Raw genomic sequence first — 27,536 nt, 5'->3', positions numbered from 1 at the left:
TATACTGATCAGGAAATGGCATTGCCATTCTTCAACGAAGATCAAGATAATTCTATGTAGCATTCTAGAGGATTTGCGAGCAAAATTGGACTCGTAAACTGTAGAGAAACCTTACGGAACCCAAGATTAGACAACAATGGTTTTCTTTTTGAGAGTAGAAAAATAAGACGCTCCAAATAATCCTCTAGATGTTCAGATGTTCATTTGCAGCAAGAGTATTCTAGAATTTGTAAACCCTAGTTTAGCTCAAAAGGAAATCAGTGTAGAGAAGAGTTAAAGGATTCTTTTATAGAATCCTAAAGGACTCGAGATCCGTACTGAATACTAGATTAGCTCAAAAGGTAAACTAAATTAATCTTCATATAGGGTTGTAGAGGATTTGTGACCAAACCTGATCCCTAGAATAGGCTACAGAGGTTTCCTTTTGAGAGAATATAGGGTTCTGTTTGGCCAAATCTACAGAGAACACTCTTGATCAGGGGTGCCGAACTCAAACTCCTGGAGGGCCACAGTTTTGCACCCCTGCTCTAGATCGGGGTTTCTCAAATCTGGCTCTGCAGGAGTTTAGCTCCATCCCTAATCGAACACACCTGAACCAGATCATCAATAGATTGGGTTGAAAGGCCCTCTAGGTTGACTACTCCTAAGCCTCATCAGACTGTCAGTCCAAATCAGATTTTTGTGCATATCCGATTGAATCTGATCGTAAAGCAGATTTGAACGGGGAAAAAAAGCTACATTCATATGTGGTTTGAAATCCTATTTAAATTGCATTTCTTCGTTTATGTCACTTTCTAAGGCCACGTAAAACGTAAACATGTCAGACGTTTCTGCCGCTGCCTCAGTTGTAGTAGTCCAGCGCGGTGGCTACACATTGTCAAGTTGTAAATAAGACAAACATCTGTATTGCAAAACCCTCCACGATGCTGTTGTTTTTGGCGTATGCCTACTAACGCAACGTCATTGCCATAGAAACATATGCAGATATTCCGGAAAAAGAAAGAGCACCACGGGACACACAAATCAGGTCCGAACAGTTACGATACACAGTGTGGACAGTCAATAATATAGATCAGGTTCCAATCGGATGCACAAATAATCGGATTTGGACTGACCGTGTGAACATAGCCCTCCTCTAGATCTTCAGAGATATCATTTTTGAGCTAGAAGAATATTTGTAGAATTTAAGAATTTGTGGCTGAAACTGAACCCTAAATTAGATCAAAAAGTAAACGTTGCCAAAATCGTACCCTAGATTGGACTACGGAGGTTTCCTTTTTGAGATAGAGGACTCTTTTTAGAATTCCAGAAGATTTGTGTATAAAGCTAAAACTGTAAAGAATATCTAGATGAATCTTTGTAGTGTTCTGGAGAACTGAACCCTAGTTAAAAGAACCTAAACCAAAGCACTAATGAGAACTGTTGGTATCTGCATTATCCAAGTTTAGGGCTCTTTGACCTGTTCTAAGATGCTGAGGTATGCATCCGCATGTGACTAATGAGGTTTCTTTGTTGCGTAAACTTCCCACCACAGACCTGGCACTGATACGGTTTCTCCCCTGAATGGACACGCATGTGCTCAGTGAGACGGTACTGCCTGGTGAAGCGCATACCACACTCCTCACACGCAAATGGCTTTAGACCGAGGTGGCTGCGCATGTGGCGGGTCATAGTGCCGCGCTGTGTGAACATCTTGCCGCAAATGTTGCAAGGGAATGGACGCAAGGTGTCAACATCTTTGAGAGACTTTCGCGGACTTTGCTCCAGGCTTTCAGCAGCTTCTTGCGAGACTCTGGTGATTCCAGCGTCTCCATCACGTTCCTCTTCCTCCTCATCCTCAACCTTCACATCCAGGTCTCCATCCAAATGACTTTCCACATGGGACTTGAGACTCTCGGAGGAGGGAAAACCCTTTTCACATGGTATACAAACGTAAGGGTTGTCCCCTTCAACTTCTTTGAGAAAGGTTTCCTTTTGATATACAAAATTGGTGCTGCCATTGTTTGATTTTTGGCCATCAGTTTCGTCTGCTTTCCCTCCAATTCCTTTCTCTTTCTTTACAGACAACTGTAAAGTGAAAGTCTGATTCTGGCTTAGTTGACTTCCAACCCTGCTAAGAGGAATGTAACCACTGACCTTGGATTTTCTTCGGGATCCCTCCCTTTTTCTTTCCTGAGCTCCATCCAAAGGAATTATCCACTTCTCTTTCTTTGGAACACACTTCCCATTTATTCCTAGCTGCATATTGCTGGAGATGGTTCTAGAAAGAAAAAACGTATCATTCGTCTCAGACTTTACATTCTTCTTAGTCAAATCCAACCCCAAGTCCTGCTTTTTCCTACATTTACTTTCAGCATTATGCCTTTTTTTGGGAGGAGTCATACACGTGTACGTTTCAGTGTCTGATGAGTGGTCTTCATACAGGCGAAATAAAGATTTGGAGCTCCCACATGCTACGCTATTGAGGGATCCATTTTGGTTAATCTTAGTGGAGCACAGGTTTGCGAGATCATTGAGCTGGAGAAAGTTAGCTGTGGTGAGCAGAGAGCTCAAATCCAGAGCTTCAAAACTCTCATCTGACAATTTTCCGGTGTAAATGAAATCCAGAATTTGCTGGAAAACAGCTGGATCCACCATATCAGGGTCAAGGTGGATGAGGTTATCATGAAGGACAAGGGACTTGAAGTAGTGGCTGGTGGCGGCGAGGACACTTTTGTGAGCTCGGAAGAGTGTATTCTCAACCATGATGATGACATCGCACAGGAAGCCCTTTGAGCGTTGTTGATTGAGCTGGAGAAGCAGTTGACTGGCGTAGTTGGGGAGCTCCATCGCCTACCCTTGATGTTTTGCATTGGTGTCACTGTAAGAAAGGATGAAGAAATGTTATTTTGATGTGACACAGACCCTCACAGATAATCAATAACATCTGCTTTGCCTTAAAAGGTGCTCTATGAAGGATTTTCAGAAAAAATAAAGTATAGACTCTATAGACAAAAATAATGCCTCAGGCTCTCAATCATTACTTATGGTCCACTAGAAGTGTGTGGTGGTGTTTGTGTCAGCAGAAAAATTGTCCTGTGCCTGTAATTTCTTAATTTCTTCTTGAATTCCTGTGCTCAGGATGTTTCTAGACGACAATCTTTGGCCAGTGGGTGTATAGCCCCAGCCAATCACTAAACACTGTGCAGGTGTGGGCGGGACTTTAACGCTGGTGTCTGAAGCTTGGGAAGCTCAAAAACAATCAGCTAATGTTGTTATTACCTGTTCTGTAACTTGAGTCAGATTATTAGGCATTATGACAATAAAATCAAAACAAAAACAATAATAAAAAAAAAGCGAGCTAGAGAAGATGGCTAAAACTCACTCACAAATTACAGCCAGTCATCTAAATATTAGCATAACTATTCTTTCATTTACAAATTATTTATGCATGACAAAAAGAAAATGTGTAGAATAGCTCATCGCTCATCTTCCCTGCAGGTAATCTCTTGAGTCGGTTGAGCTGGGTGTGCAACTGATATATCAGGGGAGAGGGCTTGTATGGGATAAATTTAGTCTCAAAATGACTAACACATGCATGCACAATTATCCATGAACTTGATAAATGTTGCAGATGTTTTACCATCCAGAACCAAATGCCTTTCAACTTGTGTGTGGAAAAATCAGAATTAAATGTATCAAAATTTGTGCGTGCAACTAGAAAGATGTGCATTTGTGGATCAGGTGACACGCGTGCATTCATTGACTCTTTCTGAGTTGATCCTATTTGATTGATTTGGATTGATTTGGATTTTGAGACTTTTATTCTGCCGGTTTAGCCTTTCACGATCCACACACTGTCTGAGGAAACCTACTACCACTAGATGGCAGTAGCCTGCTAAAACAGACAACTTTCCTCGTTATAAAGAAATTGCTTAACGTAATGGATTAAGACAAAAGGCTAACATTAAAAGACCAAACTCGGCAAGACTATAGGCCTACCTTATTAATGAAGCATACATTGTACAGGCAAGCAGATGGACTAAGGACTGAGCACGTAATGAGCACGTAATGCGCATGTGCGCAACGTCTGCGTTTTAGCGGGTTTGCATTTTTGAGTTTTGCGCAGAGATAACGGATAATCGTTTGCACCCTCCAACCTATTTCAGGGAGTGCGTTCTCGAGACACCAGGCACTGTTTTGTGCGAATGGGCGGCCGGAGCGTGTTAAGGGTTTTCCTGTTAGAAAGGTGTTGTGTTAGCGGCCCCTAAGTTAATAACTAATGATCTTCGCAACGGAAGTGAATCAATCAATCAAAACTAACTTTAGCTGGACATTAACTTTATCCTAGAGCTGTTGTAAAGCCTAAACAATCTGTTACGGTAATTTCCTGTTATCACTGTAAAGCTGCTTTGAAACAATCCATATTGTTAAAAGCGCTATATAAATGAAGGTGACTTGACTTGACTAATCATGATCAATCATAATCAACTGATCTCTGGCTAATTTGGTTCTTCAAACGAATTTGCAGATTTGCAGATAAAATATCTGGATTAAGTTGTCTGAGATTACTGCACGTTCTTGTGTTCAAGTCAAGTCACCTTTATTTTTACAATACAGATTGTATCAAAGCAGCTTCACATTGATAACATGAAAATAATACAACTAGGTTTGTTTCTAGAAGAAAATTGCATCATTAGCCGCTTTCCGACCAAGTAGTTACAGGAACTTAGTAGGGCTGGGCGATTTAAATCGCGATATTGTCATGCGCATCTCGTCAGTAAAGCCGGTTCCTTGATTAGTAGTAAATCGCCATCACCTGCTTTCAGATGGAGCGGCATTTACTACAAAGAGCCGTAGTTAACTGACAAGCTGAGCCATATCGCATTAATATCGCGGATGTATCGCCAGCGATATTTAATGCGATATGGCTCAGCTTGTCAGTTAACTACGGCTCTTTGTACACAGCAAAAACTCCAGTGTTAAATTAACACTCCTGGGAGTGTATGAGTCCACACTCAAGAGTGTTTAAGTTAATGAGATAATTAAGTGATTAATTTAGTGATGATTGAACATTATTGAAGACACCTGATGTTAACAAGCAGAATCACTGAAGGAGAAAATCTCAAATTGTAAGCCACCGTTAAGACGATCAATGGTTGCTTTAGTTGGACTCTTGACCCATATTATTAACTTTAGATTTTGTTTGTCTGTTGTTTCTGAATAATAATCACCAGTTGAACAAAGAAAAAAGTGATCTGATGGTGTTGGTTATGTTATGACAATCATCATTTGAACTTGATCACTGAGCTCATTAAAATCCTTCTTTCTGACTTCGATTTATGTTGTTGGTTACAGCATAACTGTGAATCTGCATAAATGCCCAGAATTTTTGATATAATATAAAGGATTTCTTAAAAGTTGTTTAAAAAAAAAAAATCATTCTTTTAGGCACACACAGATGTCAAGATTCAGTCTATGCATCTCAACAATGGTGACGAGCAGAATATTCAATTAGGAAAAGTAAATTACATAGACAATTCAGATCATAATTTATTCATACCGCAATGCATGATGGGAGCCATTAATGAGTTGTGATTGGTGGCAGCCACTGCAACATGCTTTATTATTGTCACCATTGTTGAGATTCACAGGCTGATTATTGATGTCTGTGTTTTAAATGAATTTATCTGAATGTCTTTTGATCAGAACAATGTTTATTAAATATTTTGAATTATAAGTACTGATAATCATAGGCTGAAAAACCACTAAACTGCTGCTAACAAGTTAAATCAAACTATCTCAATAAGTGTCCTTTTTCAGATCACAGCATGATTATGTCAAAACATAATCAACACTATAAGATAACATTTTACTTTGTTCATTTAACTGTTATAAATCAATAACAGCAGACAAACAACAGTAAATATTAAAGTAAACATATAATGGTCTAGAGCCCAACTAAAGCAAATACCCATCACCTTAATGGTAACTTACAATTTGTGATTTTCTCCTTCAGTGATTCTGCTTGTTAACATCAGGTGTCTTCAATAATGCTCAATCATCACTAAATTAATCACTTAATTATCTGCTCAGCCCTAAATGCCGCTCCATCTGAAAGCAGGTGATGGCGATTTACTACTAATCAAGGAACCGGCTTTACTGACGAGATGCGCATAACAATATCGCGATTTAAATCGCCCAGCCCTAGAACTTAGTTCTAAGAACTGTCCACTTCTAAACAGTTCTAAGAACTACTCTCCCCCAAACTCGGTTTTGCTGTTTGCGTTCGCACTGGCCAAGTGGCCATAGGAACTGGTAGGAGGGGTAAGAGAGTGACGCAAGCACGGTGACTTTTATTTTGACGGCGCGACGGACCTTTATTTTGGCGGCGCTGAGAACGCCAGAGCAAATAATGCTCGCATTCTCTGTGTTTATTAGTTAGCGATCTGTATAACAGTACTGTTTAACATGTTATTAGATAGAACTGTTATAGAAAGTAGACAGTATATGAAAAAAGGTTATTAGCCTATGCCGTGTGGTTGATGTCCAGTGTTGCTAGCTGGGCAGATAAACATAATCATGTTTGACTTGGTCCCCTCAAAGTTGCGTTGGATTTTCTCTTCAGCATAAAGGTTTAGAGACCCATCTATCACTGTTTTCCATGTTTTATAGTTAGTTTATGGAGTAAATATATAGGCTATAATCTGTGTGTTTACATTCTAGCTGTTTTAAAAATGGCGGGTGCTGGTGCTCCGCGTGCGTTCGGTCAATCAGCGAACACTAACGTCACGGGTAGTTCCTATAGTGCTGGTTTAGACCCTACTCTGAAGTAGGACCTAAATTAGTTCCTCCAAATGGAGTTCCTAGAACTAAAATCGTTCCTAGTTCCTGCGGTGCGAACACGCCGACATCCGGGTACTTTAGCCAATAGTTCTAGGAACTGTGAAAAGGTTCCTCCGATCGGAAAGCGGCTATTGTCCACCCATAAGTAAGGCAGATCAATAATAATGTTGAATATTAAATGTTCATAGGAAAGGGCCGATATCGATTCTCGAAACCATGATCAGCAACCTGTTGTGTCTTTATTATGATAGACTACACGTACACAACATTATAATATTATTTGTCAATTTATATTTACAATATAAATATATATTACAATATGGTTCGTTAGGGTACTCGTGTAAGAAAGTAGCAGTGGCTGGGACCGACTTTAACTATCACCTCCGCTAAAAAGATGCAATCTAATCCTGTCATGAAATAAGCCAGCTCTCGAGCAGGTTTGAGCTTATGGACCTGTTGCTATGACAGCAACTCCAGGATGAGCTTCGAAGAACCGAACAATTCTGGATCATGTCAAATCGGCAACAATGAAACCAGGCTAATTGAGTAATCCACGTACGAAGAATGGACCCAAGTTTCACTGTTATGTTTACAAACAGTAACTGAAAATCCTGCATAGTGCACCATTAACTTAAAAAAAAAAAAAAAACTAGGGGAAGACAGGCAGATGATAAATTGCTTAGATTACTTATTTTTAGAATCCAACTCCACTCCACCATACTATGCAGTTATAAATAAAGTCAGTCAATAAGTCACCTTCATTTATATAGCGCTTTTAACAATATAGACTTTTTCAAAGCAGCTTTACAAAGATAATAGAAAATTAAAGTAACAGATTGTTTAGGCTTTACAGCAGCTCTAGAATAAAGTTATTGTCCAGCTAAAGTTAGTTTTGATTGATTCACTTCCGTTGCGAAGATCATTAGTTATTAACTTAGGGGCCGCTAACACAACACTGTTCTAACTGAAAACAGAAAACTTTTAACACAGTCTGGCCGTTCATTTGCACGACAACAGTGTTTGGTGGCTCGAGAGCGCAAACCTTGAAACAGGTTCCAAGTTTTGAAACAGTTATCTGTGTAAACTTCAAAAAACGTGAATCTGTGAAAATGGTGACGGATTAGCAACTGGAACCATTTTCAAGGTTTTCAAGGAAAGGTTCAAGAATGTGTCCTTTGCAATGTAATGGAAGTTGGGTTGGAAAATGGAAAAATACCGGTATATATCATATTTCAAATGGTACAACAATGATTTCGCTCATTTCAGTACCAGATATGTTAATGCTTCCATGTGAATTTGAGTAAGCACGGTCAAATGTTACTATTTACAATGTGTTTTCGCAGCGTTGCGCATTGTAGCCCATCACAGACATATCTGTTGAGCAAGTGAACATAATGGCCTATAAGATGAGTTTAATTTGCTCTGAATCCACTCAACACCACTGAAAACAGTGGAGTTTGTTTAGAGCAAGCTCATACAGTTAGGCCAAAGCACGTTTGTGAATCCTTTCATTATAAAAAGAACAACACTATGTAAATAAGATATTCATTTTCAGCATATTCAGTTTTTTCCAAGTCAGTAAGGTGGAGCGCTGAGCTTCAGTGATTATCATGGGAGCGCTCTTTGCTCACTTTTTGTGTCATGCTTCTAACTTCTCATTTCAAAGTTTCTGGATTGACAACCTTATTTAAATGGTGAATTGAGTTTCATAACTGCGATGATTGATAGTGATCATAGCAACGGACGAGACCAAAAAACAACATCATCCTGATACTGTTTGTCAAAATAGTTTTGTGCATTATGTCTTGGATCGTAAATGCAAACTAATAGATGTGCCACTTGTTCTGTGTCATTTATTTTTATAGGAAATTGCACTTTTTTTTATAATTCAATTGAAAAAAATAAAATTAAGTGTATCACTTCAGTTTTACAAGTATGGAGCACTGAGAAGTGCTGTTTATATATTTGAACAAGCAACTCTACTGTTTCTCTACTGTTCTTAATGCAATTGTTTTAATGCAGTTATCTTTTGAGGCTGCTAGTCACCTATGGTATAAATGTAGTATCGATACAGAGGTATTAAATCCTGCTAAGTCGCTTTGGATAAAATCGTCTGCTAAATGGTTAAATGTAAATGCTATCGTACTGAAGCCAAAATTGTGGTATCGAGCCAACCCTAAATGGAAGTAGCAACAGATCAAAAAATTCAAATTGTTCACAATAAAATTAATATGCATTTAGAAAAAAAGAAAGAAAAAAAATCCATTTCACACCAATTTTAAATTCTTTCATGATCCAAACTACTCCCATTGGGGATGACATAAATGAACCAATAGAAATAATGGTTCAATAGAAAATTATTGATGTTAAGTAACTAATTTTAAACAAAGGTTGACTGCAACATAGTGTGCAAAACTATGATCGATTACAATGCTTCATGGGAGTTTGCCAACAATTTATCTACTGAAAAACAAAACGAAAAACAAATGTGATTTGTACTGTTGTCACTCAGTTGTGGTCATGAAGTGTTTTGAAGGCATTAAGACAGAGAAAAGAAAAAAATATATATATTAATGTCTCTTACCAAAAACACCCATGATACACACCGTTTTTGCCATAACAGTCACTCAAGCTATTGTTATTAAAATTAAACAGTGGTAACTTTATATCAGCCAAGACAGTCCACAAAAAGGTTAACAAAGAAAAACAAACAAAAAAAATGTATATGCTTACACTATTTGAAGATATACAATTATTATGACTTTTACAGTCCAAAACACTGCACAAACTACAGCATTTTAGCAGAAGCTTTGTTCATTTTCAAAGGGACATTGGCATAATAGTCATCATGGTCATAATTAAAGTATATTAAGAGTCACTGCCCGTTTTTGAGCCAGGTATGGTGTTGTATTGATCCACAAACAAGAATCTAACATTTAAACACTACGGGTTACAGATAACGAGTCAAAACGCGCATGTGCTAATTAAGTGGGGCTGGTCTTTGATTAAAATTGCGAAACTACGCGTTTTAAATCGAGTTTTGGTTTCAGTTCAAAATATTATTTAAAAAAAAAAAAACATCAACATATGCTACTCGTCGAAAACAGCACGTCCGTGAATAACACGCCCGAGCTCGTTAAAGCACACGGTGGGTCCTAGGTAAAAAATACACGTATCTGTTTCTCTTAATAAATGCGGAACTGCGGATACAGACGTGCTTACGTGCGTATATGACAAATTAATTATTTTTTAATCTCTGCCACGTTTGAATAGTATGGATGATAGTATAGATGTTAACAATGAGACAAACACTGAACAATTTTTAAGCTCGTTTAAAGTAAAAAAACAAAACAGGAAATGATACCTTGCAAGGCTGCTGTGGGCTAGGTAAGCGGATCGCGCTATGCATTTAATGCCGTTTGTGTTTTAATAATCAATATTAGTTAGTAAGTTCAACACAGTGCGTCTATCTACATCATATATATGCGAAAACTAATATATATTTATTTTCAAATACCTTTTAAACAAGGGCAGGGGTCCTTACTTCTCCCGTCGTCATCAAAACGCCATCTTAGGAGCTTGTGACGTAGGCAGTTTGACCCCTGACCCAGTTCAGATCAGTCTCACCCCCCTACCTGTCCTTCTGGAGGCATTACCATAGTATTACCTCAGGTTATTCTCTCCGGGTGACCCATAAGGCTTGTAATACTATAAATACGTTCACCTGAGCCTGATGAGTGATAATAAATAGTTGAATAAAATAAATGTATAATTATATTAGACTAATTGGAATACAATATAAAATATTTTTAACTATAAAGAATATTCTAAAACAACATATTCTAAAATGACAAAATACTGAAATGAAAGAAAAAACTATAAAAATACATTTATTGAGTGCACCTAACTGGTTGTACAATGGCTTTGCCATAAATGATACATAATGACTGCTTAATAAAAGGATTTTTACTATATTATGCAAAAGCATTATCAGATATATTATGAATTTAATAACTAAAAACACTCACTTCACAAATTTCATTGTAACAATTGGACATACAAAAGTGGTGAGCCACAAATTTAAACGAGTTATTCATGAGGTAACTTTAATATTGTCTTTTGTATGAAGATCTGGTCTGATAGTTGTCAAGGTTGTTAAGGAAGAGAAGCTTATAGAACTGTGGCTTCCTGGAATGCTTCAATCCATCTATGAGAGAGAGAAACAATTATATAATATGATTATATTTAAATGTAATATTATTATGTAATTATTTCTACATGTGTACCTTCATATTTTACATTTTTTATATCAATACGTTTACCTTTCAAAGATCTGTCTGTCACTTGCTCTGAAAATGTAGTAGAGCATGTCTTTGTGATAAAGTCTAAAATGCAATGAAGATTCTGGTTTCTCTGTTCGGAGAGAGAATCCGAGAAGGGGTAGACTTTCCAAAGCTGCTACATCCTGTATGGATAAAACAATTAAAATAATATATAAAGGCTAAATAAATAACACAAATTTCAAACTGAAAATATTTATAATACAGTGTATAAAATACATTTATCAAGCACAATGAACTGGTAACAGTGGATTCATTAGCTGATTAAATACAATAAAGTGTGGCCATAAAGCGAAAATACAGCAGCATAACACAATTCAAAAACATCATGCAAAAACAATCAGATAAATTAAGGAAAAGCACTGAATAACTACAAAACATTCACTTCACAATATGTAAAAGAGAAAACAAAAAAAGCAGTTTATATTGGTGGACATGCTGTGTACTGTAAAAAATAAGGAACAACTTAATTTTCCTTAATCTTTTGATGAGAAAAAAGTTAATTGAAACTAAGCTGAAAAAAACTGCTCACTCATTTGCTGGAAGTTTGATGACAGAAACCACACATTAACACATGCTTGGCCAGATTTACACATCAATTACTATTTGTGTGCTCAGAAACTTGACCCACCAAGTCATTTGACAGTGGATAGATACTATCATTCCAAAACACCAGAAGCATTAGAAATAGGAGTAGCATTTATCATTTCAGTCCGTTTCAGACTCTGATTTTTCAGATTTATTTTCTTATTACACCTTCTTGGTATTATTGTGCTCAATTCACCTGTGCATGTCATGCCAAATTCCAAACGTTTGTCTTAGTAGCCTAATCTTTCATCAAAATAGTTTTATCTCACAAGGTTTCTGGTTGACTTGTCATGTTTACAATTTTTTAACTTGCTGGGATTTGCAGGAAACTTTATAATTTATTTCATGAATGGAGATCTCCAAATTAAATATACATAGAGTAATGGTCAGAATTATTGTCACCCTTGGTAAATATGATCAAAGAATGATGTGAAAATAAATCTGCATTGTTTATCCTTTGACCTTTCATTTAAAAAGAATCACAAAAATATAACATTTCATTGAAGTAAAACAGATGAAGATTTGTAAGACATATCAAATAAAGGTTTTTCTCTAACACACGTTGGGGTTAAATATCTAAATAGAAGTATATTCCCAAATATAATATTTGCAATTTTTAGCACACTGACTAGGAACATGAAATTATCCAACGACGACTTCCTGTTTCACAGAAGCATAAACATGAGGAACACAAAGGCTAAACTCCCTAAATCATCCATCACAATGAGAAAACCCCCCAAAAAAGTTCTGATGTGTAGCAAAAGATTGTTGGGATTCACAATATATAAAGTGGCTTCCATAACCTACTGTATCCAAAGCACAAGAAGCTCATTTAGTCTATTCCAAAACCCATATTAACAAAATATAGACTTCTGGTAATGCACATTTTGGTCTCATAAGGCCAAATACATCATTTTGGATCTAACAGCACCCAAAATAAATGGCATAGCAAGGGGGAGGAGTACATACTCCAGGAGTTAAACATTAGATGTGAAAATTTGTCGTGAATTTGCATACTCAATGCCCAGAACTCAATGCCCAATGCCATTTTACTTATTTTACAGATATTGATGAATTTTTTCTCTGTTTTTATTAAGTATAGCCTAGTACGTTTAATATAATTTTTGTCTTTAAATGAACTGTAATAGTCATCATTAATAAATATATTAATAAAAATATCGGTAACACTACAATACGGTTCTATTTGTTAAAATCAGTTAATGCATTAACTAACATTAATAACAATGAGTAATACATTTGCTACAGTATTTCTACATCTTTCTTAACATATAACAATAGTTTATAAAAATACAACTGTTCATTGTTTGTTCATGTTTGTTCACAGTGCATTAACTAATGTTAACAAATAAAACTTTTGATTTTATTAATGTATTAGTAAATGTTGAAATTAACATTAACTAAGATTAATAAATGCTGTAGAAGTATATTTTTAATTTTTAGTCCATGTTAACAATGTAAAGTGTTACCAAAATATATTTTTATGCACAGAGGTCGTGTACTCATTTATGCTGAGTTTTTCATTATATTAAAATTTCTGAATTTATATAATCTTACCTCACTGGCAGCATATGTGTACAGAACTTTGTTCATGATGACAAACCAGAACCGTTTCCACGGTTTCCTGTTGGCTTTCCTGTTGGAGAGGTCCAAGTAGCCGCTCATCGAGGACCCATCTGTGTTAGCTGAAACCTAAAATTAATGAATGGATTCAATTTACTGACACTACTGTTCAGAAGTTTGGGATTGCTAAGATTTTTAAAAGTTTTTGAAAGAAGTATTTTTTAAATAGAAGAATTCTTTTTTAATAATAAAAACATTTTTATCATCAAACAGTTGTGCTGTTAATATGTTTGTGGAAACCTTCATTTTTTTTATGATTCAAAAGCATTCATTTGAAAATCGTTTGTAACATTATAAATGCATTTATTGTCACTTTTGATTAATTTAATGCATCCTTGCTGAATAATAGTATCCCTTTCTCATCTTAAAAAAAAAAAAAAAAAAATTCCAAACGTTTGACCGATAGTGTATGAAATGAACTCATAAATGTAACTCATACTAGTCAGACTTATTTATACAGTTTGCACAGGTGTTTTTAATCAGTCAGGCCAAAAACAAAAAACTAATCTCTGGATTTGCCAAAGTTTGTTCATTTATTACTTTGTCTTATTTTCTCATCCAGATTTTTCTGCCTACCTTGCCGCAAACACCCTTCGTTTCAACAGGGTTTTCAGATTGCACAACTTTTTCTTCTTTTTTTTTTAATTGGCCAGATAGAATATTTTCACCTGCCAAAAATGCTTGTAAACATATCACGTTTGAATTAAATCCCTCAAGCATGGTTGATAAATCAAATACTAGCATTATTTTCACAAAATTATAGATTTAAATATCACACATCACATATTACGTCTTTAAGATAATTTGCTAAACTATGCTAAAGGTGGTAAAAGACAATTGTCAATGGCTCAATACACTGTGAAACTGTCGTTATTATATTAAGTCAGTTTTGATTGGCATTTAAAAGACAGTTGCAGTTTTTTGGATCATCACCTCTTTTAGGGCTGCTGGTATTTTCTTCTGCTTTCTGAATGGAAAGGAACCAGGGGACTTAGTAGGCGAATTACTGGGTTCTTCGTCACCTAATATTAGTAAAATGTCACACAGGCTCTTATTTTATAGAAATCAATACAAATACATAAAAATACATTAAAGCAGACAGTGTTTCTGTATGAGTGTGTTTGCATGATGAACCTGAATTGCTCTGCTGCAATGCAGAAAAGCAGAGATCGCAAACTCGCGCAAGGCGATTCTTCATATATTTCAGTGGCTGCTCATTAGTCGAACAGGCCTGACACACAACCTACATGCCAAGAGAAAAGAATGCATGCACACATACATAAGCATCACTGAACAATTACTATGCAACAGAAAGACTGAAAGAAAACATTACATAAGTAAGAAACAATAATAACATTTTCCTTACAATCACATATAAGAACACTTAAATATTTCTTCAAATAAAAAAGTAAAAAGTATTTTTTAAACAATATTAATTTTTAATATGAATTATAAAGTGGGGATATGTATATATTTTTCATGCATTAATCGACAAAGCTGGTAACAAAACTTTAAAAAACAAGACCTTCCCTGCCATCCTAGGTTTTCAAAAATTCCATTTTTATGTAAAGAATTCGGGATGTTTTTGCCAGGAAAATCAAAAGGATGTGATGTTTAGAACCTCTCTCTTCCTTTCAATGACATATGAAATGAATACAATGTTCAGGATAATGCCGTAAGAGCTCTGCACTGCATGAGAACTGTTTTCTCCATGCTGCTAAGAAAAATGTACTAAATATATAACTAATATGTGTGTGTGTGTGTGTGTGTAGGGTATAACTGCTATGATCTTTGTAACTGTAAGCGGGGCGGCCTACGAACTCCTGTGTGAGTCTTGAAGCTGACTTCTGCTGATGAAAATGCAAACTATCTTCAGTAAAACTTTTCTTCAATTTATTATAATTCTGACTCCGGGTCTTCTTTCAAACATCTGGTCCTTGGGTCCTAAACTGTTACCCCCTAACAGAGTGATTGGATCACACAGTGGACATGCAATGCCACACTGGTTTTGCTGCTTGTGATCGGATTACCAAGAATGGAATTTAATATCAGATGTAAATGGGGTCTAAAGGGAGCAAAATCTTCTCACCTTCCCACAGGCTCTGCAATGGTGGCGTCTCCAGGCGAGGGTGAACTCAGAGGTGCAGATCATACACATAGTGACTCTGTGATCTGGGATCCATATTGGGCGTCTGGTTCCCAGTTGGGCCTTAATGTCTACAACGTCTTGGGTTGCCTGGAAAATTTCATTGATTTAGTTTACAACAAAATTGCACACATGAAGATTATTTTAAAGTTTATGAGTCAGTTTACCATCTCAGGGTTTCTAACTGAGGTGAAGGTGGTCTCTTTCTTGGTATAATCGTTGATTCCAGTAGAAATAGCCTGTAGCCACTCATCTCGACATGCAGCAGAGCTTTGCAGATAAAACCATGAGAGTTTGTAAATCAGAAACATACACATTCAATTGTATGAATTTGTTATGGGGCATGAAATAAATAAGGCTCAGTATTCACATTGAGCAAAAATATATAAAAAATTTAGCAAAAAATATTAAAATTCTATAATAATTTATTTACACCTTTGTCATACCAAGTAAGGAATAATTGACGATGGGCTGTTGAATCATATGAAAAATAAGGCACACCCGAGGTGGTAATGCAGCCACGACGTGAAGCAGATTACACCTCAGGTGTGCATTATTTTTCTAATAATTCAACGGCTCGGAGTCAATTATTTAAAGCGTCTGTCCCCTCTCAATCTACTTTTTTGGCCTTAAGCCAGTCGTTAAAAAACATTGACAGCCCAAACTGTTGTTTTGTTGGTGTTTTCTTCATGTTTTTCGCCTTCGAGTCTGTCCACCTGTTCTTTACTGATTGTTTTATGTCTTTTGTTGTTGCCGGCTGCCTTCGATGTCCACTTCCTTTTATTTATTTTTTCATCTGGACTTTCCAATACTGTTGTTGCCCAGTAGTAAAAATTATCATGTTCACCATAAATATTAAAATTCACTTTCAAAAAATCTAAATTGTTTGTCATTTTGTCATTGTTATGTCTGTGTGCTATATCTGTATTGTATCCTTTTTTCCGTTATTACAGTTAACTACGCGAAGTGATATGGAACTGTAATGCGGTCAAGGCCTGGAACGACTTAAGCCGTGCGCTTCCCTAAAAATAATTGCACACCTTAGAATGTTCGTCAGCTAGTCAGATTTAGGCATAGCGTAGTATAAACCTGTATAACTTTCTTGCTGTCACGAATTCAGCCTCTGTGGCTCCCTCCGCTCACCACCAGAGGTCACCATCATCTGAGTACTAACTCTTTGGACTTCATTTCCCATATACCCCGTACCTGTGGCTGATTTCACTCACAGGTGTTTTCCATTGACTCTGAACTATTTAAACTGTTCTCCCAGCTTCCTCATTGTGAAGTCTTGTCTTGCCATGCAAACATTTCTGAGCGTTTATTCCGTGTGATTTCCCGTGTATGACCTGGACTGGTTACTGGACTCTGATTCTTTGCCGCCTGCCTATTCTGATTCCATCTGCCTTGTCATTTGATTATCCTGTGTGTTTGCTGCCTGCCCTGATCTTCAGCCTGAACTCTGACTTTGATTCTGCCTTATCTACATTGTGTTTGAAGCCCGTGATTGAACTCTGCCTGTTTGACTTGCATTCTGTTTTAATAAAGCTGCATATGGATCCTCACGACACTGACTCCTCATTACACTTGCTTCTGTGGAACAGAGGATATTTTGAAAAATGTGAAAAATGTATCCCTTGTCCATACAATGTTGTCACTGACAAAAGAAAATTTTGTCATTCTTTAAAATGTATTTAGTGTACATGTAGGTTTGGTACAACATAAGGGTGAATAAATAATGACAGAATTTGATTATTTTATTTTATCTTTTTGTGAACTTTAAGAGTAAATGAATGGATAGCACAAAAAAAATGAGCGTCGCATCATCGACCCACATGATTTAAAACTTTTTAAAGATTCTCACCTGGCAGATAAAATGAAAGATCGTTCAACACTCTCAATGTTCAGCTCATTTTGATACCCCTCTTGACTAGGTTTACTAACCTGAGGAAAATACAGATAATAACAGAAAAAAAGACAATATGAAATTTATATAAAAATTGCACTTTTTACTAAAATTATTGATGGCAATTGTTTAATTATTTAATTTCAAATAAAACTATATTTCATTTTAATATGATAAATTTAGAATAAAGATCTCACCTTCATCCCAGCCAATGACAGTACGTTGTTCAGTTTGAAATTGCCCGATGCAACTGGCGTGGTATAAAGAAGACTATCATTTGTCTGTTCAAATAAAATAGAAACACATTTTTATAGAGCAAGAAAAAGTAACAAAGAGAGAGAGAGTTTATGGATAAGACTTTAATGCGCACTTATATACTGTGTTTATTCGGCTCTTACAGTGATTTTCTGGAGTAAAAATAAGGCTTCATCTTTTGTGTGATGTACAATAAACTTAATTGAACTCATCAGTATATTTTGGTCATCATTCGGATGGGGTCTGCTACAGCAGGCTTGTATTAATAGTGGATAAAAGCAGATGACAAATAACCGTAATTAAACTAAACTATTCCTGTTCTATCTCCATACAGCATATATTCTCTGGCTCTGTGGGCATTATTGTTCGACTCAGAGTCGAAATGAACACCACTACTGAGAGTTTCTGTTTTGATATTATCAGATGAGATTGTCCTGGCTCTTAGCGCGAGCTTGTGAGGCTCCGCCCCCTGGGCCGGCAGCAGCAGTTAATTTGCATTTAAAGGGATACACACTAAAACGGCGTGTTTTTCTGAGCCCCAAAAAATGACAATTGAAACTTGCTGTAAAAAATTATCTGTTGGGTATTTTGAGCTAAAACTTAACATACACGCTCTGGGGACATCAGATACTTATTTTACATCTTGTGAAAAGGGGCATAATAGGTGCCCTTTAAAGATATTGAAAAAAAGTACCTGCGCAAAAGTTCACATAACATCAACATTAAAAAAACACCACAAGTTCTGCCTTTGATTCGATTATCTTTTCTGTATTCTATATTTTCTATTGTTCACTAATACTATCATACCCTAACATCTATGAACAAATTAAGTCCTATGGTAAAATGAAGCCCTGCACACTGAATTGAGTGTTTCACTTGGAAATATGTCTTATATACAGTTGCATTGTGAATATTGTTTCATGTCATTTTTAATAAAATTGAATAAGAATTGTGACAATTGTCACTTACTAAGAAGAACATTCGAGGCTGCATCACTTTCCTGGAGAGCTTCATCAAGATCCCTTCCTTTAACAAAACCTAAAGAAACATACATTGATATATTTCAAAAGCATTTACTGTTGCAAATAGTTCAACAAGAGTGAACTGTTGTTGTTAACCTACCCTTCCTGGTTGGACAATCACATGATTCCCAATTAAGCGGCACTGAACCTCATAGAGCCTCTGGGAGTTATCCTGTTTGAAAACAAAAATTTGCTTTTCTCAAGATTTACCAAGAAAAGTTATAGTTCTTTTAGAAAGTAAAAAATCTATTCTGAATTACCTCTTGTCTTACGAATTCATTGGCATGATTAGCCACCTCCTTTACTATCACTAGGGCAGCTGTAAAGATTTATAAAGATATAATTTTTTTCCATATAATAGAAGATTCAGATCAGGTTTTAGTTGTACTGTATGTATTTAGATGATTTAAAATGTGTGCCTAATAATGGAAGATTTCGAGAGCTTTTATTCTCACCTTCTGCATCTCTGTAGTCTGGGGATTCTTCATCTAGATTTTTCAAATAATCTGAGGAAAAAATAAATATTTAAAAATATTATATGAATATTTAAAAATATAATATAATATAATATATATACAGTGCAATGCATAAGTGAATACACCCATGCTAAAGTTGACTAAAAAGAGGAATAAAAAATCATATTTTGGAAATTGAACTTAATGCCTTAATTGAAAAAATTAGGAAAAATCCAACCTTTAAGGACACCAATTTTCTTTGTGAATGAATAATGTATCGTAAATAAATAAATGTTCTTCCTTAAAATACATGGTGCATAAGTGAGTACACCCCTATGTTAAATTCCCATAGAGGCAGGCAGATTTTTATTTTTAAGTGTTTTTAAAAAAAAAATGTAGGATACTATGCATCCTGATAAAGTTCCCTTGGCCTTTGGAATTAAAATAGCCCCACATCATCACATAGCCTTCACCATACCTAGAGATTGGCATGGGGTACTTTCCATAAGATCATCTCTCAATGCAAATCAAACTAGCTTTTAGGCTAACTGAAATAAAATCATGCCAATCTATGGTGAAGGCTATGTGATGATGTGGGGCTATTTTAATTCCAAAGGCCAAGGGAACTTTATCAGGATGCATAGTATCCTAAAAAAAAATATAAAAAAATACTTAAAAATAAAAATCTGCCTGCCTCTATGGGAATTTAACATAGGGGTGTACTCACTTATGCACCATGTATTTTAAGGAAGAACATTTATTTATTTACGATACATTATTCATTCACAAAGAAAATTGGTGTCCTTAAAGGTTGGATTTTTCCTAATTTTTTAAATTAAGGCATTAAGTTCAATTTCCAAAATATGATTTTTTATTCCTCTTTTTAGTCAACTTTAGCATGGGTGTATTCACTTATGCATTGCACTGTATATACAGTGAGGAAAATAAGTATTTGAACACCCTGCTATTTTGCAAGTTCTCCCACTTAGAAATCATGGAGGGGTCTGAAATTGTCATCGTAGGTGCATGTCCACTGTGAGAGACATAATCTATAAAAAAAAATTCAGAAATCACAATGTATGATTTTTTAACAATTTATTTGTATGATACAGCTGCAAATAAGTATTTGAACACCTGAGAAAATCAATGTTAATATTTGGTACAGTAGCCTTTGTTTGCAATTACAGAGGTCAAACGTTTCCTGTAGTTTTTCACCAGGTTTGCACACACTGCAGGAGGGATTTTGGCCCACTCCTCCACACAGATCTTCTCTAGATCAGTCAGGTTTCTGGGCTGTCGCTGAGAAACACGGAGTTTGAGCTCCCTCCAAAGATTCTCTATTGGGTTTAGGTCTGGAGACTGGCTAGGCCACGCCAGAACCTTGATATGCTTCTTACAAAGCCACTCCTTGGTTATCCTGGCTGTGTGCTTCGGGTCATTGTCATGTTGGAAGACCCAGCCTCGACCCATCTTCAATGCTCTAACTGAGGGAAGGAGGTTGTTCCCCAAAATCTCGCAATACATGGCCCCGGTCATCCTCTCCTTAATACAGTGCAGTCGCCCTGTCCCATGTGCAGAAAAACACCCCCAAAGCATGATGCTACCACCCCCATGCTTCACAGTAGGGATGGTGTTCTTGGGATGGTACTCATCATTCTTCTTCCTCCAAACACGTTTAGTGGAATTATGACCAAAAAGTTATATTTTGGTCTCATCTGACCACATGACTTTCTCCCATGACTCCTCTGGATCATCCAAATGGTCATTGGCAAACTTAAGACGGGCCTTGACATGTGCTGGTTTAAGCAGGGGAACCTTCCATGCGATGCATGATTTCAAACCATGACGTCTTAGTGTATTACCAACAGTAACCTTGGAAACTTGCATCTAATTTAGGATAATAAATGGAGTGGAGGTGGACATTTTAAAGGCAGACTAACAGGTCTTTGAGGGTCAGAATTCTAGCTGATAGACAGGTGTTCAAATACTTATTTGCAGCTGTATCATACAAATAAATAGTTAAAAAATCATATATTGTGATTTCTGGATTTTTTTTTTTAGATTATGTCTCTCACAGTGGACATGCACCTACGATGACAATTTCAGACCCCTCCATGATTTCCAAGTGGGAGAACTTGCAAAATAGCAGGGTGTTCAAATACTTATTTTCGTCACTGTATATATATTATAAATATATGTCAAGTCATTAAAAAATATTTGAAAAGCATACTTTTTTTTTTTTTTTTAAGAATAATAGTAAACAATAAGAAGTTGCCATTTCACTAGCTCATTTTTAATAAGAAACTTAATCCAAACTTTTACTCGGCAAACATAATTACATGTTGCAAATGCTGACTCCATGATGCTGCCTTTAGTTTCAAACCAATAGAAGTTGACTGTAATGTAATTTTTATAATCTACAATAATCCTTAGTTACTTATGTAATCAGTGCATTAGCATTAATAAATACATGTTTTACATTTTTGTATCATTAAGCCTCTACTGCTTACACAACACAAAACTTGTGGCCTGTGCCGCACAAATCAGATTTCTGCTTTGTAAATCTGATTATGTGTTTGCTGTAGTAAAATAAAAGCATTAACGCCAACATATCCGACATACCACACAAAAATGTTCTGAAAGCAGGTCCTTGTGTTTAGATATTTGGATGTTACAACTGGCCATCTGAAAGTGTCCTTGTGGCGTTTGCTAAGTCAAGCATCACTGTTACTCTTGATCTTCCTCAGGAAATCTGCATTTATACCCAGCAGGGCTGTGCACAGGGGGGCTAGAGCCACTGCCCCTATGCCCTATACAATCCACATTACAGACAGTGGTTGATCCACAAAATTAGTAATTTGGTAGTTTGTTTTTGTATTTCTGTCGGTAATGTCCTGGTCTTCTAATAGTGCTAACAACTTGAGCAAAATATCCACGTTCTTGGAAGATAATTAGAATTCTTGTCTACTAAAATTATTGTACCTGATCTGATCTAATATAACCCAGTAAGCAATAGCCGTCATTTCAACGTCTAGGTTAAATATAGACCTAATATAGACCGGCTATGTGTAACCCACTTTTAGCCCAATAACATTTAATCTGGTTTAATGTATTTTTTTCCAAAATAACTTGCGAGATGTATGATATTCCATCATATAAGCAAAGTCAACTGTGATTACAAGGTGTTTGGATTGCTTTAATTGTCATATTATAAATGTAGGCTGTGCGTAGCCACGATTTAGCTCATATTTAGACCCGGCTATTGTAGCCCACTTTTAGTCAAAACGAATTAATTGTATATTTTTTGTGCCAGACAGTGCATGAGATGGTTGATATCCTATCATGTTCGCATTGGTAATAATATCTACAAGGTGCAATGTGTCATTTAACGACATGGTCGATGTGGTCACGATTTAGCTCTGAAGTGGACGGGCTATGTGCAGCCTGCTTTAGCCCACCCAGCGAAATCGAGGAAATCTAAAAAAAAAATTAGCAATATTGTTTTTAAATTAAACCATGGATGGAGATATTTTACACTCTATTGGATGAATGGAGAAATTAATGGATGGTGACAGAGCACTGTATATGAAGTCAAATGTTCTCTGTTAGAAGTACAACACTCTGAGAGGCCATATGTTTGGCCAATATTGTTTATTGTGTTGTTTTTGTTTTTTGTTTTTTTTAGATTCTCAACAAACACCACAACTCCTGTCTCCAATTCTTGAACAAAGTAAAGAAAAACATTCCAATTTAATAATGATGTTTTAATCATTAAAATGAAGTATAAGTAGTTATGATTGTAGTGTACCAACAAGATAACTAAATAACAGTTCAAGACATCAGACACCTTCAGAATAGCCCTAAGTTGCATACTGTATTTTTTCATCCATTGCTGTTTTAAATTTTAATGCATGTTGCTTTCTGTGACTATAAAGGCACTCCACAGTCTCTTGACTCCACAAGAATTGAAACGCCAAAAAGTAAGATGTGCTTTGATTATTGTTATTTGTTGACTCTAAATATCCTGCATTAATAAATTGCATTCACTTCAGAGATTAACGAGGATACATTATTTCAGAACAATAGAGCTCTGTATTTCTAAAAAAAACTACTTCTCTTTAATTCACAAAAACAGCAGCTTTATTTTTTCTAAAGTGAATGCAATATGATCTTTATGTATATCTAATCCAAATATGCTTTTATCAGGGACTAAGCAGGCATTCAGGGGTCGTTTTTTAGAATTGCCAACATGCACCTCAACCCCAGGTAATGGAAAAAACAAAACTGATAAGTCAGGACACAGCATAAGGAAAAAAAATTTTCAGGGGTAAAATAGTAATATATATATATATATTTTAATGTCATTACAGCTTCCAGGATTGAGAGCCAATCAGCCAGGACTCCTCAAGGCAGAAACCCCCATGGTTAGTACGGACATGTTTTTCCAGAGTTGTCAGGTACTGATCTGAATAGTCCAAATAACATATCTATCGTACATATCATATCATAAGCGTACTAACAGTGTCGCTTGATCTGGCTCACGCTTCATAGTTCATAGGTACAAACTGATAAACGGTCCAGACAAACAGAATAACGAGTAGCTCAGTTTCGTTCCGCTTACATTACATTTGCTAGTCAATGTTGTGGTCGCGCCAGCGTCTCTAACATTGAGCGTGCTTGTATTTGAAATAAAATTTTAGTCAGGAGGAAAAATGGTCTAACGGTTCAATACATCACAATTGTGCAGGCAAAGATTTTCAATTATTAATATTAATTGATGTAAATTATTGTCTATATGGATATAAAATATATAGTCTCAATCTATATTCTGTTGGAAATTATATACATGTATCTTAACTCTATATTGGCCAGCTAGTGTGCATCCAAGCAAAAGTGACAATTACTGTAATTAGTTAAAAATTATGGTCAACAATGCTTTTCTTGTAAAAAAGAATTGGAAATAAAAAATGCTATTTCTTCTCATTTTAAGCAGGCACCAGGGAGGGCAGGGGGTGGTGGGTATGGGAGAAAAGGGATCCATTGATTTGTTTTATAAAATTAAATTCTTTATATTTTTATTATCTTGAGTTGTTTTCCCATATTTTCTAATTTTATTTGCTCATTTTTATGTTTGTATGTTGTCTAAGTTGTTAATATTATTTTTTTAAATAAATCCTTTGTTTTACATTTGTTTGGATGATTGTCATTTATGAAAACCTGTTATATTTGAGTGAAAATAATCTTTTAGCCTCATTTTGTTGTCTATTACATGTATATGTAGTCCTTCAATAGCTGTGTAATTGATGATTAGTCTATTCTTGGGCTATGGTTAGACGTCTATTAGATTTTCACTGACAGCCCAAATTCAGCCTTGTTTTAGCCTAGACCAGGGGTCGTCAAGTAACTTTGGCCGCGGGCCAATATTTTTTTTAGCCAGTAGATGGCGGGCCAGCTACACAGAGTAGGCCTATGGATACAAATTAAATACTCTTATATAGGCCTATAATCGCAGAATATGATGGGTCACCATCCGTGGATCATTCGTTCAATCGTTTTTTCAAATTAAAACCAAAAATAACAAGATGAAAAACGACTTGTTTTTCCATTATTTATTTCCTGAACTAAAATGAAAAAACGAATAACGACGGGTTTTCTGATTTTCTGATTGTGCTCAGATCAAAAATAGAAAAAATGAATTACTGGATTAGACAAATTTTAATTTTGATTTTTAATTTTTAATTTAACACCTTAGGCATATATCAAGGAAATCATTTTAAACAGATCAAACTATTGTGGTAACAGATTACAGCCATTTTAATAAAGGTGTGAATAGCAATCATACCTCATTCGCTTACAGTCCGACTTTTGAACTTTATTCCTTTTTTATTATTATTATTTATTCTGGACACACACATACACACCTAAGGTTTAAGGAGGTCTGCGCGGGACTGTTTTTTTTCCCGTCCCGCTCCCACAAGGTTCTATTCAGCAACCGCTTAAAATACACTCTGTGTTCACCCGCTTTATTTCCCGACCTCACGGGTCCGCAAAATTTAGATCTCATTTCCATAATCTCACATTCAAATGTCTCTAACGGAAAGAATAAGATTAAGTAGCCTATAATAAATGCTATACAAAAATTGTGTTCGTGTCAATTAGGCTATTTTAACATTGTACTGTCAGCAGAGAAAAAAAATGCCACAGAAAAAAATTATGAAATATAAATAGCCTAACATAAATTAAATAGGACAAAGCCTATCACTCAAATTTCTAAGCAACATAAACGAAAATCATATTGCCCTACTGACAAATAAAGTAGGCTATTTTCTGCCGAACTATTTCAAACATCCTTGCAAAAAAAGAATGTTGTTGACTGACAATGGTTTCAGCACCAAACAGCTCCTCAGAGCTAGGTGTACAGGTGGTCAGAATTAAGTGCGGATACGCTGTCAAAAGATGTGGAGTGGGCTATTGTCAGTCAGACCGCCCGCTCCGTCCAAAGTACACCAGAGTTCCGACCGCTACCGTCTTTTGACGCGCGAATGGACACAAAGTGGTCAAGCGTATAACTAGACGCGGCAGGCGCGAATTTGACGCGCTATTCGCGTCCGGTGTGAACGCACAGTTATACTTTAAAATGTAATCCCGCGCCGCATGATTCCCTATGGGTGTTTCACACAGTATGCGGCGGTGAAATCGCTGCGCGACTACGGCTTTTCTCAAGTAGTGGAAGAGTTTTGTGCAGCATTTAGGACTTCCAAAATAATCCGGCGGGCCAGAAAATATTGCTGGCGGGCCAGTTTTGGCCCGCGGGCCGCCAGTTGTCGTTCCCTGGCCTAGACCCATATTGACTGTCTATTAGACGTATATATGTAGTCGTTTAATAGCCGTCTAATTAATGACTAGTCTATTCTTGGGCTATGGTTAGACGTATATTCTAGGGTAGTGTTGTCAAAAGACCCGGTACTTCGGTACCAAGTCGGTACAAAAAAATGTTTAAACGTCATGGTACCAGGTTTTCTCAAACCCGGTACTTGATGCGCGTGCATGCCCGAAGCGCGTGCAGTTGCGTCCTCTTCATAAAAGCGCTGAGACATGGCGACCGGTGGTGCTGCTGATGCGGTGCTGATGTTTTTGCGCGTGCAGATACGTTATTTCAAATGGCGCGCGGCAAGCGCGCTCATAATAGAAGCGGCGCGCTCGTTTTTCCATGCGCGCCTATGTTCATGGATGCATAGCAACAACAGACGCCACGGGAGAACAAGCGCTTGTGGAAAGAAGAAAGCGGTGCGAACTGCGCTCTCCATGATGACGAGGAAGTATTAGCAAAGAATTGATTTCTAGCCCTTGCATTAGCTTTACTACTAGCCTATTTATATAGAGAGGAGAGGAACTATATAGATATATTTATGGAGATGAGAAATAAAAAGCCGTCATTAATATCAGTCCGTCAGAAAAGCAGTTCTAGTCTTATTCTTGGCTGGATAACTCCTAGCAGGTTTAAAAGGCCCTTTTAAAATTAAATATGAATGCAGTTTTGGATTAAATAAAAGTACAGTCAAGTCAAATAAAACACGTTTTATCTCCTGTATAGTTTCGTAACGCTACAATACCATTCATTAACATCACTTAATGCGTTATCTAACATAACACATTGAGTGAACAATATATTTTTACAACATTAATTAATGTTTGTGAATGTTATTTAATACAAACACTTGATTGGTCATGTTTGTTCACTTCATTCATTGTGCATTAAATAATGTTAACAGAAATAATTTTAACTTTTGATTTTAAAAATGTATTTTTAAATTAACCCCTAAAGGAGAATAATTGCGACAGTATATAACTATTGTTTATTGTTAGGTCATTTTATCTAATGTTATCTAACAAATGGAATCTTATTGTAAAGTGTTTTTAATACTACAGTTTCCATCTTTGTTACTGTGATATACACTTTAATATAATTATGTAAATTTAATCTAAATTAAGCTTTGGTACCGAGAACCGTGGATTTTCACTGGTATTGGTACCGAATACTGAAATTTTGGTACCGTGACAACACTATTCTAGGGCTATGGTTAGACGTCTATTCTTGGGCTATGGTTAGACGTCTATTCTTGGGCTATGGTTAGACGTCTATTCTTGGTCTATTCTTGGGCTATGGTTAGACGTCTATTCTTGGGCTATGGTTAGACGTCTATTAGATTTTCACTGACAGCCCAAAATTAGCCTGATTTTAGCCTAGACGTCTAGGCTATGTTTAGACGTCTATTAGACGCAAAATTGCTTGCTGGGAAATAACACTAATAAATAAATAAAACACTAATAAATAAATAACATTTCTGTTGTCAACAAACT

General features: G+C 36.2%; 2 protein-coding genes across 2 annotated transcripts in view; both read right to left on the bottom strand.

The window, feature by feature from the left end:
- Positions 1–792: 792 nt before the first annotated feature.
- Positions 793–10,446, bottom strand: hic1l (hypermethylated in cancer 1 like). Its single transcript, XM_084095287.1, has 2 exons — positions 10,343–10,446; positions 793–2,860 (listed from the first exon to the last, which is right to left on the bottom strand). Exon 2 carries the CDS (start codon positions 2,827–2,829, stop codon positions 1,465–1,467), a length of 1,365 nt encoding a protein of 454 aa, XP_083951413.1. The 5' UTR covers positions 2,830–2,860; positions 10,343–10,446; the 3' UTR covers positions 793–1,464.
- A 244-nt stretch (positions 10,447–10,690) lies between these two features.
- The window catches only part of LOC311070697 (FYVE, RhoGEF and PH domain-containing protein 6-like), a 40,242-nt gene continuing 23,396 nt past the window's right edge, over positions 10,691–27,536 (bottom strand). The window contains exons 9-21 of the mRNA XM_084094705.1: positions 19,176–19,226; positions 18,981–19,039; positions 18,821–18,892; positions 18,668–18,736; positions 17,641–17,724; positions 17,402–17,481; positions 15,708–15,810; positions 15,484–15,630; positions 14,529–14,637; positions 14,328–14,416; positions 13,329–13,463; positions 11,148–11,290; positions 10,691–11,032 (exon numbers count right to left, since the gene is read on the bottom strand). Coding sequence (XP_083950831.1) covers positions 10,996–11,032; positions 11,148–11,290; positions 13,329–13,463; positions 14,328–14,416; positions 14,529–14,637; positions 15,484–15,630; positions 15,708–15,810; positions 17,402–17,481; positions 17,641–17,724; positions 18,668–18,736; positions 18,821–18,892; positions 18,981–19,039; positions 19,176–19,226 — 1,178 coding nt within the window. The 3' untranslated portion in view covers positions 10,691–10,995. The remainder of the gene's footprint in view (positions 11,033–11,147; positions 11,291–13,328; positions 13,464–14,327; positions 14,417–14,528; positions 14,638–15,483; positions 15,631–15,707; positions 15,811–17,401; positions 17,482–17,640; positions 17,725–18,667; positions 18,737–18,820; positions 18,893–18,980; positions 19,040–19,175; positions 19,227–27,536) is intronic.

The sequence above is a fragment of the Abramis brama genome (assembly GCF_963993115.1).
Source record: "Abramis brama genome assembly, chromosome: 20".
In the NCBI taxonomy this organism is placed as follows: domain Eukaryota; kingdom Metazoa; phylum Chordata; class Actinopteri; order Cypriniformes; family Leuciscidae; genus Abramis; species Abramis brama.
Note: the sequence above shows the minus strand (reverse complement) of the source record. Positions and strands in the feature narration are given on the sequence as shown.